Source organism: Cebidichthys violaceus, unplaced genomic scaffold (genome assembly GCF_023349555.1).
Source record: "Cebidichthys violaceus isolate CVI_PGR_0920_01 unplaced genomic scaffold, fCebVio1.0.p SCAF_29, whole genome shotgun sequence".
Lineage (NCBI taxonomy): Eukaryota > Metazoa > Chordata > Actinopteri > Perciformes > Stichaeidae > Cebidichthys > Cebidichthys violaceus.
Genome location: NW_027176472.1, coordinates 2,671,680 through 2,689,042, shown reverse-complemented (window position 1 = coordinate 2,689,042; position 17,363 = coordinate 2,671,680). Strand labels below are relative to the sequence as shown.

General features: G+C 43.8%; 1 protein-coding gene across 1 annotated transcript in view; it reads left to right on the top strand.

Moving 5' to 3' along the window:
- The window catches only part of mmp24 (matrix metallopeptidase 24), a 56,298-nt gene that overhangs the window by 15,229 nt on the left and 23,706 nt on the right, over window positions 1-17,363 (top strand). Inside the window, exons 2-5 of the mRNA XM_068722063.1 lie at window positions 4,611-4,759; window positions 5,032-5,148; window positions 12,058-12,157; window positions 12,455-12,659. Coding sequence (XP_068578164.1) covers window positions 4,611-4,759; window positions 5,032-5,148; window positions 12,058-12,157; window positions 12,455-12,659 — 571 coding nt within the window. The remainder of the gene's footprint in view (window positions 1-4,610; window positions 4,760-5,031; window positions 5,149-12,057; window positions 12,158-12,454; window positions 12,660-17,363) is intronic.

The following is a 17,363-nucleotide window of genomic DNA, read 5'->3' as shown; positions in this document are numbered from 1 at the left end:
ACAGTGATTGACAGGTCTCTACCAGAGACGTATACGCCGTCTCTACGTCACTCCTCAACATCTTTAAAGCTTAAATGTTCTTGGTTGTAGCTTCTGAAGTGGGAATGTTTCCCACGTTCCTTTCTCTTATATAAAAGTAAGTTGGACATTCACCCGGGGTTCACCCGCTGCACTCACACTGAGGAGGTAAATAGTTTAACAGGGGGGGGCGGGGGTCTAGAGGAGACACACAGTGGCAGCCTGAGACATCAGAGAGAGAGAGACAGACAGAGAGGGAGAGAGAGACAAAGAGAGACAGACAGAGAGAGAGAGAGAGAGACAGAGAGAGAGAAGCGGTGGACGCAGACAGACGCTAATTGTTGTTCTTCTGTCTGACCTTCGTTAGTGTTTGTAAATACACATTTTCAAAATAAGAGCTCACATTGAAGTTTTTGTCTGAGATGCAGAATTAGACTGAAGGTGTGACGGAATCTGATTTTGGGGATTTTGAGCTTCCTGTTCCATATTTTAAAATAAATATCGATTAGTCGACTGACAGTAAAATGAAGCAGAAACTATTCAGAATTAGTTTTTATCCGGCGTCAACAACAGTAGTTTCAGCTTCCTAAGTGAGGGGATGTGACGTCTTCTTACACAAAAACGTGAATATTTCACCTTTCTCTGACATTTCTTCTTTAAGTCCATGTTTGCGTATTGACTGTAATCAAACGTGACCTTAGGTCTCGATGGTTTACGCTTCATGTTGGAGTCGGTTTAAAGCTCACTTGAAGGCGGCCATGTTTGTCTCTCTGTCTGACGGGATCGTTCTGTGAATACAATGCTGTGAAGTCTTCCGGCACCAACGGGCACAAACACAACAAACTGCAGCGAGACGTGGCGGTTTATAGAACGCCGTTCATAGTCGTCTGTTTTGATGTAAGTTGAGGAGCCGAACAGGTGAGACGTCTCAAAAGAAACACGGAGAGAGAAGAGAGGAGAGGAGGTGTTTGGAGGAGTTTCAGCTCAGTAACAAACAGAGTTGTGTCTGCGAAGTTCCTCGTTTTACGGGGGGACTCCGAATGCATCGCGGCAAGAAAAGCCGACGAATCGTTTGTGGGTTTAGCATATTTCTGCACTCAAACTTGAATATTCAATTCAATTTATTTGACATCCTCTGTCCCGGGACCCTCGCATCGGGACAGGAAGAACTCCCCCCAAAGAAAACCCTGATCTGAAGAAAGCTGTAATCAGTTGTCCTTGTTGAATTAACCTGGTAGTCGATCGGTGATCAAGGCTGTTGTTGTTTGTGATTTTCCCGGGAAAGAGTCATGTGACAGGGGCGTGACCAATCAGGGAAGGACACGTCGCGACTGCTAAGAACCAATCTAGAAATGATTGACACAGTGAGAGGAGTGAGCAGAATAGTGATGTGTTTCAGTCTGGACGGGCAGAAACGGGGAAAACTCGTTCACTTCCTGTTTGTGTGTCGTCAGTCCCTGATTCGTCGCTCTGCTGTCATGTGATCCTCCTCAGGACGAACGGCGTCTCAGGCGTGAGTCACACACACATATGTGTGTGTGTGTGTGGAGGTTTTAATGGTGCCACTGATTTATGTTGCTGCACTCACGTTGTATGAAACTTTGTGTGTGTGTGTGTGTGTGTGTGTGTGTGTGTGTGTGTGTGTGTGTGTGTGTGTGTGTGTGTGCGCGCAGAGCTTTGATGGCACTGTAGTAATTGTTGTATAATAGCAGCTGGTGAATTATTTAATTCAAACTGCTTCTTCTGAGCCAGCAGCAGCTGGCCCACTAGTCTGCAGAGTGCACACACACACACACACACACACACACACACACACACACACACACACACACACACTAAAACATTGGCACACCTAGGGGTGCAAGGATGCACACACACACACACACATATATAGACATGCTGAATAAAGACACACACACATACTGACTAATGCAGTATCAAGGTCCTTGGAGACTTCTTTGCAGAGAGTGGTGTGTGTGTGTGTGTGTGTGTGTGTGTGTGTGTGTGTGTGTGTGTGTGTGTGTGTGTGTGTGTCCGTCCATGCAGGACACACTCTAGATTCTTCAGGCTCCAGTTCTCTTGTCTTTTTTTGGCATCTTCTTGGGAACGTGCGGCTGTTAAAGGAGATTACTCAATGAAATATTAATAATTTGGAAACATCGTGACATCAATAAACAACGTCACCTCATCGTTTGAAATGAGAAAGCATTAAAAGATGAGAGAAATGTTCAAGATGAAACACTTTTTTTATAGATTAAAAAGCATAATTCTTGTATTTTGACAGCTTTAGTGAGTTTGTTTCACTGACTCTGTGCTCTGTTGTTGTTTCTTTATTTCTTTATGTATTTCATTTTTCATTATTGTTCTTCTGGATTGAACAAAAGTCAATTACAGGAAGCAGATTGAGATGTTTTTTGTCAGAGAACGATGGCGATGTCATCACTCTGGACTCTTAATTGGATTGGGAGCGTTTAGGATTAAAGGGCAGAGGCTTAGTTAAACTGAGGAGCTGAGAGTTCCACAGTGTCGGTCGATGGGTGACGTTATATTTTGGGATGGATTCGTTAAATGTGTACGAGGTTTGCCTGAATCCCTCGGCGCCGGTCTAACCTCCCGGCGTCCGTCGTGGTCGTCGGGCAGATGTTCACGTTGATTCTGAGTGCCGGTTGCCGGTTGCCGGTTGCTGAGCTCGGACTGGCTCTGAAATATTAATGACCTGCTGTGGAGAAGGGCTCAGCCTCCCCCCTCGTTATCTCTCCCCTCCTCTCATCTATCTTCCTGCTGCTCTTTCTCTCTCTTTCAACTCCCCTCTATTTCCTCTCTTCCTTTCTTCCCTCCTCATTTACTCCTCTCTCTCTCTCTCTCTCTCTCTCTCTCTCTCTCTCTCTCTCTCTCTCTCTCTCTTGCCCTCTCTCTCTGTCTCTCTCTCTCTCTCTCTCTCTCTGTCTCTCTCTCTCTCTCTCTCTCTCTCTCTCTCTCTCTGTCTCTCTCTTGCTCTTTCTGTCTCTCTCGCCCTCTCTCTGTCTCTCTCGCTCTCTCTTGCTCTCTCTCTGTCTCTCTCTCTTTCTCTGTCTCTCTCTGTCTCTCTCTATCTCTCTCTGTCTCTCTCTCTGTCTCTGTCTCTGTCTCTCTCTCTCATGAGGGTTGTGAGATTGTGTTATGTCATATTAAAGAGACAGGTGCGCCGCAAAGTGGAAAAATACGACATTTAATAAGAATCTTCGGAGGAAACTTGTGGATTCAGCATTGATTTTTGGATCAGTGTGAATATAATATCCGTGGTGGAATAATTTTCTTGTCAGTTTCTCTCCGACACGTTCCATAAATCTCTCTCTCACTGTTTCCATCCTCTCTCTGCTCGTCACCTCGCTCTGTTTTATCTCTTCTTGATCGGCTTCGTCACATCAGAGGAGAACTTCAACGTTCAAACGATGCCACGTCTGCTGCGTGAAGACTTGCTGTGAAGGTGAAAACCTTACAGCAGGGTTTTAAACGTCTGACGCTGTGTTCACCTCACAAGAGCTAAAACCACTACAGGTGTCTCTCGGCAGCTCCTGTTGGAGGCGTGTCCCTGGGTGTACGGACGTCTGTCGCCGGACGACTTCATCACTCAACCAAACTGAGAAACGTGACGATTCTCAGGCATCTTCAGCAACTATAATGCGTGACTTTTTATTCCTATTTAAGGATTCATAGACTTCATGAGAACGTTCTTCAGGCCAAGGACCCCCAAACTGATAGAGAGATGGAGCACTATAGTACTATATATATAGATTGTATAAAACTGTGTTTTATATTAAACTGGGCCTAGTTCCATGTATAAACATACCTTGTTATTGTGCATTCAATGCTAAGCTATTCAAATAATACACAGGTTCATATCTTCATGTTTTTATGTTAAAGGTACAGTGAGTAGGGTGGCTGAGACACTGACATTTAGAAACACACTGTATGATAATCATGCATACAAGATATTCAAACTGACGTTTTTATTTTAAACATAAATGTGGAAACAAAAATGAGTGATGGAGTATTAGTGCCACTGTCATGCATAAACATACATGTTATCTTGCATACAATACTGAATTATTAAAATAATGGACAAAAATTAAAAAAAATTAAAAAAAATTAAATTTCGCGGACCCCCTGCAGTACCTCCGCGGACCCCCTAGGGGTCGCAGACCCCCTGTTGAAGACCTCTGGTCTAAATCACAATGAAACTAAAGACGTATGCATCTCGTCCGTGTGTTCGGATCTGACTGAACTATGACTCAACAGACAAAAGGGGCAAAGAGCGCCACCTACAGGCACCCAGACCTCATCAACAGGAAACAGGAAGTTGACAAAATGACGTCTGAGGAGCAGGAAATGACAAAAACACTCGCGTGCATTTTATATTTTGTCCATAGAGTTGTATTCCCCCTTTCTTTGGTCATTCAATGGTGCTTGTTTATGTTTATTAATGTTTTAGACCAAAATGCCTTTCTTTAGTTGAACTCATCAAAACAGAATGTTAAGACAAAGAGCTTATTTTTTGTATTAGTTATTGTATTGATCACACTTTTTTCTTCTTCTTCTTCCCTGTCTGTCAGACGTGGCTGAAGAACTACGGCTACCTGCTGCCTCACGACGTCCGGACCTCAGACCTGCGGCAGGAGAAAGCCATGCAGTCGGCGGTGGCCGCCATGCAGCGCTTCTACGGCATTCCTGTGACGGGAGTCCTGGACGAGACGACTATAGAGTGAGTCACTGCGGAGTGTGTGTGTGTGTGTGTGTGTGTGTGTGTGTGTGTGTGTGTGTGTGTGTGTGTGTGTGTGTGTGTGTGTGTGAGACCTTCACATCCCAAAACGATCATCTGAAGACAACTCAAAGGATTCACAAACAGAGAAAAGTCTCAATGAATTTGAATAAACTGCGTCACAAAAACATGCATTTTTCAAAAAGTCCTTGGTCCAAAACTGGATCCAGGAAGTGCTGCTTCCTGTGCGCTAAGGAGTGAGTGGTTGTGTCCAGGTGGATGAGGAGGCCTCGCTGTGGCGTCCCCGATCACCCTCACACCAGCCGGCGGCAGAGGAACAAACGCTACGCCCTGACGGGACAGAAGTGGAGGGACAAAAAGATCTCCTACAGGTATTTATCCATCCCTTTGTTCTCCCTCGGCGTCTGTAAATATCAATTATTCTCTCTCTTCTCTCTCGTTTCCTTTCCTTCCTCCGTCCTCCTCCTCCTCCTCCTCCCTTGCCTCCCCGATTGTTTGTCTCTCTGTCTCTCCCAGTCTGGACTTGGCTAATGTAAATTAGCTCCGTCCCACGGGACCCCTGAATGCATCACTGCATTACGTCCTCCCACTCGTCTCTCTCTCTCTCTCTCTCTCTCTCTCTCTCTCTCGTCTTCCTCTTCGTTGCTCCTCTCCCTCCACCTTGTTCTTTCTTCTTCTACGGTCTGCATGCACTAAGTCCTCCGCCGTGTGGTGCTCAGCCATGTAATATAGGTCTAAGGCGGATTACAGCCCTCCCTCGAGATGTTGAACGCATCCCAGCTCCCGTTGTTGCTTCTGCCCACTGAACGCTCTCCTTTTCTCCCACTCGTGCTCTCATATTCAGATTCATAACCAGCTTTAGTGTTGTGAATCAAATGGAAACAATGCTCCATGTATGTGGACAGTTAAATAGTTCTGACGCCGCGTTTCTGTCGGCCATTGTTAAGGGACGATTCAGTCCGTCTGCAGTTTCAAATATCAACACTGATGACCAAATATTACAACTCATCTCATTAGATATTCATAAAATGTGATCTATTGGTTTTGTGTCCAGGGAGACAAATTGTCCCTAATTTTCTAACCCTCGGGAAGACGCTATGTTAAAAACAAAAGTTAGGTTTAGGCAACTAAACCAACAGTTAGGTTTAACCAACTAAACCAACAGTTAGGTTTAAGCAACTAAACCAACAGTTAGGTTTAGGCAACTAAACCAACAGTTAGGTTTAACCAACTAAACCAACAGTTAGGTTTAGGCAACTAAACCAACTGTTAAGTTTAGGCAACTAAACCAACAGTTAGGTTTAAGCAACTAAACCAACAGTTAAGTTTAGGCAACTAAACCAACAGTTAGGTTTAACCAACTAAACCAACAGTTAGGTTTAAGCAACTAAACCAACAGTTAGGTTTAGGCAACTAAACCAACAGTTAGGTTTAACCAACTAAACCAACAGTTAGGTTTAGGCAACTAAACCAACTGTTAAGTTTAGGCAACTAAACCAACAGTTAAGTTTAGGCAACTAAACCAACAGTTAAGTTTAACCAACTAAACCAACAGTTAGGTTTAAGCAACTAAACCAACAGTTAGGTTTAAGCAACTAAACCGACAGTTGAGTTTAACCAACTAAACCAACAGTTAGGTTTAGGCAACTAAACCAACAGTTACGTTTAGGCAACTAAACCAACAGTTACGTTTAACCAACTAAACCAACAGTTAGGTTTAGGCAACTAAACCAACTGTTAAGTTTAGGCAATTAAACCAACAGTTAGGTTTAAGCAACTAAACCAACAGTTAAGTTTAGGCAACTAAACCAACAGTTAGGTTTAACCAACTAAACCAACAGTTAAGTTTAGGCAACTAAACCAACAGTTAGGTTTAAGCAACTAAACCAACAGTTAAGTTTAGGCAACTAAACCAACAGTTGGGTTTAAGCAACTAAACCAACAGTTAGGTTTAGGCAACTAAACCAACAGTTAGGTTCAGGCAACTAAACCAACAGTTGGGTTTAAGCAACTAAACCAACAGTTAGGTTTGGGCAACAAAACCAACAGATTGCATTTAGTGACTCTTTCATACTCTGCCATGAAGCTGAGCTGAATACTTCTTCATGAACTAACAGGGACTGAAGCTGAAGCCATTGTGTGAAAAATGCAAACGCTCATTTGAAACACAACAATAAATGAAGCTCTCTCTTTACAGCCTGCTTCTCCACCACACCGCCCGGCTCACAGCTTCACGGGTCTAATGTAAATTACGGCGCTCCCCCGAGACACTGAAGGCATCGCAGGCCTTTCTGCAGCGTCACATAAAACCCACAGCGTGAGATCACAGCCCTATCTGGTTTCCCCTCACTGTTTGTGCGTCTCCTCAGAAGCTCCTCCTCGTGTTTCACCTGCTATCAGCTGTCAGTGTTGTCTTCAGTCCTGCTGCACGATCGTTTTTTAACTTAATCGTTCTTCTTCAGAGGCGCCCACTATCTCTGGATAGCCGGCGCTGTCTCCTTTGAATTACACTCATTAGTATTGGCTGATGGTTTTTTTTTTTGGGGGGGGGGGGGACATACGAGCGATGCTGCATCGATTACATCATTTACATTCAGACCAGGCGGCAACCTCCGGTTCTGAAGAGTGAAGCCAATGCTGGAGTTTCTTTGACTTGCATTCTCTCTAGTGTCCACCAGGTGGCGACTCCTCTGGTTGTATAGAAGTCTAGTCTAAAATGACTCTACTTCTCTCTTGATTTATTCCCTCAGTAAACATTGTAAACATGAGTTTATGGTCTCAATCTCTAGTTTCCAGTCTTCTTCAATACAGCATGATGTTCATTTAGTACATTATGCTCCATTTAGAGTCAAACAGACCATAAAGCAGGGGATGATTTAGGGGCGGGGCTACACGGTGATTGACAGGTCTCTACCAGAGACGTATACGCCGTCTCTACGTCACTCCTCCTCAGTCCAAATATGGTCACTTCCTGTTCACTGGTTGCAAAAAAACCAAGATGGCGACGGCCAAAATGCTGAACTGGAGGCTTCGTAAAGGAAGTCAACAAACCAACGAGTGACGCCACGACCACTACGTCCACTTCTTATGGTTCAGATTTATGTTTACGTTTATTTAGAATTATGGGCGGGACTTGCGGTTCAGATGTCTTTCACCGTCGCATGTGGCTTTACTTTTCTTTGATTTTCTATTTGGGAACACAACTTGGCAATTCTCAAGCTGTTTTTACCCAAATTGATACACCGTCATTCGTAGATGTCCAACAAATTACAAATTATTTTGTATATTATCCACGTAGTCATGAACGTAGATGTACAAAGACTGCAAAAACCCACACAGGGTGGACGAGTCAAACTCATTTATTTGCCACGTAACTTGCGTACTTCAGTAACGGCACTTCTGTAGTTATTTTAACCCAAACCACCATCTTTTCCTCAACCGCCTAAAAATGAGGAGTAACATTTTGTAAGATATCGTACGGACCCGTACACGTCTTAGACGGGATGTGATCACTTCCACTACCGGGGGATGGGAGGATGACCTGAAGAAGTGGCGTCGGGCAGCGCTAAGCGAAGTTAGCTTGAAGTTGGATAAAATGCCAGAATCAGGACGTGATGCGGGAGGGATTTCCCTCTCTGCTGTGACAAAAAGGAGCAGCAGGAGCAATGCGTTGACACTGACAGCAATGCAGAGAGACACATTCAGAGGAACTTCAGAGCTGCTGGCAAATGTAAATGATCACCCGCTGCTCGACGCTGTAGCTGCAGGATTATACGACCGTGTGTCTCTAAATGGGAAAACTTCACTGTGACGCCTCAGGACATGAGAGGTGAACGTAGAGAGAGAGAGAGAGAGAGAGAGAGAGAGAGAGAGAGAAGGGAAAGAGAAAGACAGAAACGGAGCAATCACGAGAATGATGCCTCGCTTTGATGTCGACGCCTCGGCTGCAACGTTCTTAACTTTCCTGCCAACAAAGCTCGCTTGATTGAAAGAGAGTGGAAAGAGGACGAGGAGCAGAACCGTAGAGAGACAGAACGTCTGCATCTTCGGCTGCTCTGACTGCAGATACTCTGCGGATGAAGAATATCAAAGAATCTGAGATTTGTTTCATCTATTTTAAGCCACGTCGGAGGCATCGGTCCACCACTTTAGCTCACACCACACACTGTCATGACGTCACTCGTTGGTTCATTTTGAAGCCTCCAGTTCAGGCGATTTTTCGGCCATCTTGGTTGTTTTTTTTGCAACCAGTGAACAGGAAGTGACCATATCTGGACTGAGGAGGAGTGACGTAGAGACGCCGTATACGTCTCTGCTGGAGAGACCTGTCAATCACTGTGTAGCCCCGCCCCCTAAAGCACACCCTGCTTTACACACACATTTTGCAGTTGAGGCTTTCAGGGGCTCTGAAGTGTTAATCGATTCACATGCTGCCTTCATTTGATGCCATTGGTTTTCATTCTCTGCAGCACATTTTGGTATTTAAATGCAGCATCGGGGCGTGTATGGCTGCTGTCTCTGCATATGCAACTGAAGTGCTAGACGAGTGTGTGTGTGTGTGTGTGTGTGTGTGTGTGTGTGTGTGTGTGTGTGTGTGTGTGTGTGAGACAGAATACCATCTGTGTGTTTTGGCCACAGGTCATTTGGCCAGCTTCACTGCCGTAACGTTCCACACCATTTACTCAAATCAGACAACTGCTACCTAGCTGTCTGGCGCGCGCACACACACACACACACACACACACACACACACACACACACACACACACACATGAAGCGCTGGGCTTCAGGGTGAAAAGTTGAATTTATAAATAAACTTTTTAAAGGGATTTTATGAAATGCAGTAAAAAAAAGAAAGAATGTAACTCAGGCGTTTGCGGATTAACTTGGGGCCGCACAATTAACCGAATATTAATCTAGAATGCGTTCTTTGGCTTCCAACAATTACATGAAAATGAGCGACTACGGTGTTGACATTTGAAACTCTGCATATCAAGTCAAGCAGGTTGGTCTCATCCAACATTCATAGCTATACCTACAAAAAGGTAATGTGTTGAGTAGATAGACAGACAGACAGACAGACAGACAGACAGACAGACAGACATCCGAGTTGTTTCCTGTGACGACGGAGGTTTATTTTGAAAAGGCCGTATTCATGTGATGAGCGGAAATTGACACGAGTTGCTGGACTTTTGTCGGAAAACGCACGAAAAAATTGAGGAGTACGACATCATACGAATCGTTGTTTGATGATACGTTAAACGTTTTAACTAAATATTTCACCATCTTTTCCTTTTTCGTCCCTAAAATCAATGAATAATCTTGATAAATAAGTGTGATCTCACTATTAATAATCACAAGCATCCTTTCTTATGTCCACTGTCAGCAAACAGACATATATATATATTATATTATATTACAGTATATATATATATATATATATATATATTATATTATATTACAGTATATATATACTGTATTATTATGCATACAGTAGTGCAGGACAGTACTGTAGACACACCAAGTACCAACTCGTTGTGTAGAATATGATTGAACATCCATTCGTTGCAAAAACAAACACTTTCTTTGATTTTAAAAATGGCGACAAAATATTTAAAATTTTCGCTGACAAGGACAAAAAATGTCAAAACAGGATTGAATTCATTTTTTTCCTCACAGTTCAGCTGCTCAATGTGACTCACAGTGAGTTGTTTTCGGCACACAGTGTGTCAGTAGAGTCCAATAAAAAGGCTTGAAGATGCTGAACTCTGAGAGTCGGTGCTGAGGCGGAGGCAGTCCTCAAAGACTCGACGGCAACGTCTTCGTATTTCAGCTCATGTTCTGTTCTTCGCGTGGCCGTTCAAAGCCATCGCCCGACAGAGGCCGACCCAGAGAGGAGGAGCTCAGATGTGCAAATCGAGTTGTGTTTCAGAAGTCTGTTTCAAAAGAAATCTGGAAATCTCGAAATCAAGAGAGAAGTAGAGTCATTTTAGACTAGACCTCTATACAACCAGAGGAGTCGCCCCCTGGTGGACACTAGAGAGAATGCAGCTTTAACACGTGAAGCTTTGGCTTCACTTTAAAGAAGCAGACGTTGCCGCCTGGCTGAAACAAGCTGTTTGTCCTCTTAACATCTTGTTTACACTCAATCTGCATCATTCGATCATTCAAATTATGTTTCATGTCCACCTCAGCACAACACGGTGCTAACTAGTCGTAAACTAGTGCGATCGACATTTCAATTTCTTTGCCAGATGGATTTATTTATTCGCAACAGGAGGCCGTTTTGCGCTCATGTATAAATGTTATTGCAATTGTGTATTGTGAAGGTATTTTTATTTCCCGTAATGTATTTTTTTTTTGGTTGTGTCCCCGCGAGAGACAGATTGTGTGAAATTAACTCAGCCGATCGCTTTGCTGTCTTATCCCGGCGCTTTTCTTTTCTTCATTTCTCTCTCTTGTCCTGGCTTTTGTTTTCCATCCTCTCTGCTGCTGCCAATCACTCCGTCTGTCCTCCAGCTCTCTCTGTCTCTATCTCTGTCTCTCTGTCTGTCTCTCTCTGTCTCTCTCTGTTTCTCTCTCTCTATCTCTGTCTCTCTGTCTCTCTGTCTGTCTCTTTCTGTCTCTCTCTGTGTGTGTCTCTCTCTCTCTGTCTCGGTCTCTCTCTCTCTCTCTCTCTCTCTTTCTCTGTCTCGCTCTCTCTTTCTCTCTCTCTGTCTCTCTCTGTCTGTCTCTCTCTGTCTCTGTCTCTCTCTGTCTCTCTCTCTGTCTGTCTCTCTCTGTCTCTCTGTCTCTCTCTCTCTCTCTCTCTCTGTCTCTCTCTCTCTCTCTGTCTGTCTGTCTCTCTCTCTCTCTCTCTCTCTCTCTATCTCTGTCTCTCTCTCTCTCTGTCTCTCTGTCTGTCTGTCTCTCTCTCTCTCTCTCTCTATCTCTGTCTCTCTCTCTCTCTGTCTCTCTGTCTGTCTGTCTCTCTCTCTCTCTCTCTCTCTCTCTCTCTCTCTCTCTCTCTCTCTCTCTCTGTGTCTCTCTCTCTCTCTCTGAAGGCTGTTACATGACAGTGATGTAAAGGACAAAACATATAATTATAAAGCTTCTCTTCTCTCTCAGCAGTGTGGATATAGATGGCATGTTTCCTCTCCTGCAATTACTCTATAATGACCTGTCTCTCTCTCTGTCTCATGCTACGACGTCTGAGTATTAAACCTAATAAAAAAAGTATTGGCCAACACAGAATATTGATCCATTAGCGCTTAACGCTCTGTCGTTGTTTTCCCCTGCAGCATATCCAACTTCACCCCTAAAGTGGGAGAGAAGGACACCCAGAGAGCGATCCGACAGGCCTTCAACGTGTGGCAGACGGTCACTCCGCTCTCCTTCCAGGTCAGAGGAAACCACCATTTCACAGATTTACATTATTTCAAAAATTGCTCTGATCTGTTACACCAGCTCAGTCTCACGGCAGCTCTTCCGGTTGATCGTCCACCACTAGTCGTCTCTTTAGATATTATAAAGAACGTCACGCTGCTCTGACTGTTGCTTAGTCACATGGATGCATTTCATTTGTCTCCACCACAAATAATGAGCTTAATTGACTTTTCCATTGACATTATTTTCATGCTGAGCGACACAAAAAAAACCGACCTATGTCCGATGCTCCTCTCGCGTTCCCCCGTCCAGGAGGTGCCGTACGCGGAGATCAAGAACGAGGGGAAGGAGGCGGACATCATGATCTTCTTCGCCTCCGGCTTCCACGGCGACAGCTCTCCGTTCGACGGGGAGGGGGGGTTCCTGGCGCACGCCTACTTCCCCGGCGCCGGCATCGGAGGAGACACCCACTTCGACTCGGACGAGCCCTGGACGCTGGGCAACGCCAACCACGACGGTGAGACCGGTTCCGCTTCTTTTGGAACCTCACCACGGTAATAATTACACCTCCAATAACCTACGGAACCGACGTCCAGTCGACTGTCTGGTCCTCCTGTAGTTCAAGTCCAAAGTACTGTTGACCTGACGATGGTGCTGGATGAAAAGTTAGGGGAACGTTAATGTTCGTACCTTATTCGAAAATCCAATATTTTGACCAACTGAGTGGATTTACATTAAAGTCGTTTTTTTTAATTGTCTGTTAATAGTTAAATTACAGCTAAATAATTACTGGTAATTAATACAAATGTGTTGTTTTATTGGCTAAGATGACGACCGTTAACACAACAAGGTGATATATTTTATCACAGATATTATTCTTGTCCTTCATTGTTAGGAAATCTGTAGATTTGAGTCTATATGAACGGTTTTATAACGAAATCGCGGAGCGTGTCTTTAAAGTAACCCGAGTTTGACCGTGAGAGTGTTTACACGGACGATTCTTATTCAGTTTAAATATCTCAGCCCAGTGTAAACGCGCTGAACGACAGCCGCGAAACACCAACTGATTTGAAGTATTATTCATCGCTTCAATTATTAATACGTAGCATTTGTAAATGAAGTGTCCTCGGGCGTCGCTTCCACTATCTGTGAGCGCCACGCTGTTGAGTCACTGGATGAAAAATGGAGGCAGAGAGAAGAAAAGACTCTTCACTTTTGTCGGGGGTTTTTTTTTTTTCTCTCTCCTTCCTCTATCTCCGTTTGACAAATGACTCACGCCACGTTCCCTCTGCTTGAATAACGACCGTGTGGAGAGAGAGATGGAGGGACAGAGAGAGACGGAGGGACAGAGGGAGAGAGACGGAGGGAGAGGAATCAGGTTTGAGAGATCAGCACAAAAGAGAATTCTCTTTGACGGAGAGGCTCTAAATTTGCCACGTTACAGAATATCTCATTAGAGTTTTCGTGCACGCTCACGTATGCGTGCATTCTTTTCCCCCTCGTGAAACTTGCATTAGTCATAAAAGAATAGATTGATCAGTTATTCATCTATCGTGTGTGTGTGTGTGTGTGTGTGTGTGTGTGTGTGTGTGTGTGACACACCTCCACACACACACACACACGCGTCTCTTTATCTCTAAAAATCCGTCCACACACACCGCAGTAATTGAAAGATTAGAAACTAGATAGTGAGACGGCAAAGTCCTGAGAGACGCTACGGAAACTAGTCGACGGCATCGGCTTCAGAAGGACGTCGTGAGGACAAACGGTCCTCGTCTTCACCGCCGTCTCCGCTGAGGAACAAGGAGACACTAGCTGGTAGATTTCACCATGAAACCTGTCCAGGTGATGACTTACATTAACAGAATTCTGCTTTTATAAATGTATGTTTAAATATGCAAATGAGGCATTGTCTTATTAAGAAATTGCTCATTTTCGTACATTTTCAGAACATAAATGTAAACATTGGATCAAACCAGGTTCAAATTTTTGTTGTTTCATTTTGTTGATATATTGCAGTGTTTTACAGAGGGAATTCTATCTCCATAAATCAGAAAATACTGTCAACATCCATATAAAAATCCATTTTTTACATATTTATAGTGATAAAATGTAGTATAATTGAGGTTCTGAGTGGTGTGTGAACAAACCCCTCTGTAGAAAGCTTCAGCACACAGGTAGGAATGAAGGTGTGAAGTTTGGTGGATGTCAGAGCCACTGAAGTGGAGATTTCTGGATCAGAGTCTGAGAAAAACTCCATTTAGAGAAAACGTCCTAAAGAGACGTTTAGTTAAAGTCCAGACATTTAGAAGAGTCTCCAGGTGAAGAGGAGCGATGATGAGGCTTCATCTAATGGTAACTTTTGGTGAATTTAAGAGAAACAGACAAAGTAGTAAAAATAAAAGTTTTATTTCCACGCGTTATGGAAGAATATCTTGAATATCTTCGTCAAAGTTCACAGAACTCCATCCTTTAGTTGTTTGGGATATTTTACCCTGAATCTCAGGAGATCAATAAATCCTGTAGGATTCATCCTCTGGGGACAAAGAGCGTTGACGCAAAATGTCGCTGTGCAAGTATTTGAAGTATTTGAGTTTGGACCAAAGCGCCGGACCGACCAACCAGCCGACATTATCATCATGTATCAGCAAGCTGTCATCAATGCTTTAAATTGATACATTTTCTCTGTTTTCCATGCCCCGCCCCCCCAAAAAAAATCATTAATAATACCATCTTTAAATCCGGGTTATGACGTTTATCACTTAAAGCAAAAGTGCAGAGCAGACATAATTACTGCTGCTCATTGAATGCATGTCACACTTATGTGGACAACCGTCCTTAAGGAAAGCCCATAATCCCCTGGAAGGGCAGAGACGGACGGACGGACGGACGGTGTCTAGAATTCAATGTGACCCATCGGAACCTCTGTGGGTGAGATAAAACTGGTGACATTTCAGTTTGTCTCTTTTTAAACAACGTGTGCAGCTCTTCTTCAGACCGACACACTTTAACGAACACGAGTTCCTCTGTTGTCTGCAGTAGAAGCTTCTTCTTTATCTTTGTGATTGACAGACTTGATCAAAGCTGTTGAAGAAATCTGCTCTTGTCTGCTTATTGCAAAGTTTCGTTTCTTGAAAAGGGGTCGACGTCGATGAAAAATGTTTTGGCCGAAAAGAGAAAAATATTCTTGGCAGTACATTTTTTTTATTTTTGTTGTACTTTACCAGAACTTGGCAGGTGAGCCAAAGAAAGTTAATTTGAGACGCTTGCTTGTGCAAAATCACCACACACAAAAAAAAGAGCATTTCAAGCGTGGAGGGGGGGGGGGGGGGGGCTGCTGGAGTCCAACAAAGCAGACTCTGTGGACACGTCAGGCTGGGAGAACTTGAGAGACAGGTTTCATCACAGAGACATCAAATGTGGTCTTTATCGCAGGCGGGCAGACGACTGCCGGAGCAAACATGGTAGAAGGAGCCGTTATCGTCACCGTGGGGCGCCGAAGATAGAGCGACCACAAGGGGGGAGGAAGACGATAGAGCGACCACAAGGGGGGAGGAAGACGATAGAGCGACCACACGGGGGGAGGAAGACGATAGAGCGACCACAAGGGGGGAGGAAGACGATAGAGCGACCACAAGGGGGGGAGGAAGACGATAGAGCGACCACAAGGGGGGGAGGAAGACGATAGAGCGACCACAAGGGGGGAGGCACAGAGAGAGAGAGACGTCTGGGAATTCCCTCCAGCCGCTTGTACATGAAGTGTACTGCTGCTGTGAAATCATCTTTATCTTTGCTGCGACGTGGAAGAAAGAGAGACACAGGGTGAGGAGAGATTAACTCTGGAGGAGGAGAAGGAGGAGGAGGAGGAGGAGTGAGTGATGGTGTGACAAAAAACACAGGTACAGAGTACAAAACCAACAGTTAGCTTTAGGGAACAAAATCAACAGTTAGCTTTAGGGAACAAAACCAACAGTTAGCTTTAGGGAACAAAACCAACAGTTAGCTTTGGGGAACAAAACCAACAGTTAGCTTTAGGGAACAAAACCAAACCAACAGTTAGCTTTAGGGAACAAAACCAACAGTTAGCCTTAGGGAACACAACCAAACCAAAAGTTAGCTTTAGGGAATTAAACCAACAGTTAGCGTTAGGGAACAAAACCAAACCAACAGTTAGCTTTAGGGAACAAAACTAACAGTTAGCTTTAGGGAACAAAACCAAACCAACAGTTAGCTTTAGGGAACAAAACCAACAGTTAGCTTTAGGGAACAAAACCAACAGTTAGCTTTAGGGAACAAAACCAAACCAACAGTTAGCTTTAGGGAACAAAACCAACAGTTAGCTTTAGGGAACAAAACCAAACCAACAGTTAGCTTTAGGGAAATAAACCAACAGTTAGCTTTAGGGAACAAAACCAACAGTTAGCTTTAGGTAACAAAACCAAACCAACAGTTAGCTTTAGGGAACAAAACCAACAGTTAGCTTTAGGGAACAAAACCAACAGTTAGCTTTAGGGAACTAAACCAACCAAATAATGTCACTGACTTTCCATTGGCACTATTTTCATCCTGAGCAACATGAAAAAAACCTGTGTCCTCTAAGAAATAATACAAAAATACTGTTTTCAGCCTCTCAAATGTGGAAATTTACTGTTTTTCACTGCTTTGTATCATATTAAACTGAGTAATTTGTGAATTTAAACTGACAAAGTGTGATACTTAAAGACATCACCTTGAACTTTGAGAAACTGGGAAGGAGATTTTTTCATTGATAGTTGAAGCCCAATTATACAAATCTGTTCAAATCTGAAGGTGGTCAGACAATAAGCGAGGGTTCAGGATTGCTACGGACCATTCAAAGCAAAAGAAACAAATAAATAGAAATGCATTAATATAAAATAAAGATCTCCAGGCTCGTATCAAAGCTGCGTGTTCACCAGACTGAGATAGAGAAACAGAAAACACAGTCACACGAGTCTGTGAGTCTGCTGCTGGCTCTAATCTTCAAACGGACCTGCCTGAGTAAAGAAGAGAAGATAATTAGGTTCTGTAATTAGGTTCAAACAGAGTCAAACCAATTACGGAGCACATGAAATGTATTAATTTGAGCTCTGCGTTCAGACCGTAAGAAGTCATTAAGCTTCTGACAGCGGCTCAGAATCGACGCTCTTAAGATTGTGACAGAGAGCCTGGTTTTAATAAAGCTCTCAGGAATACGTGACAT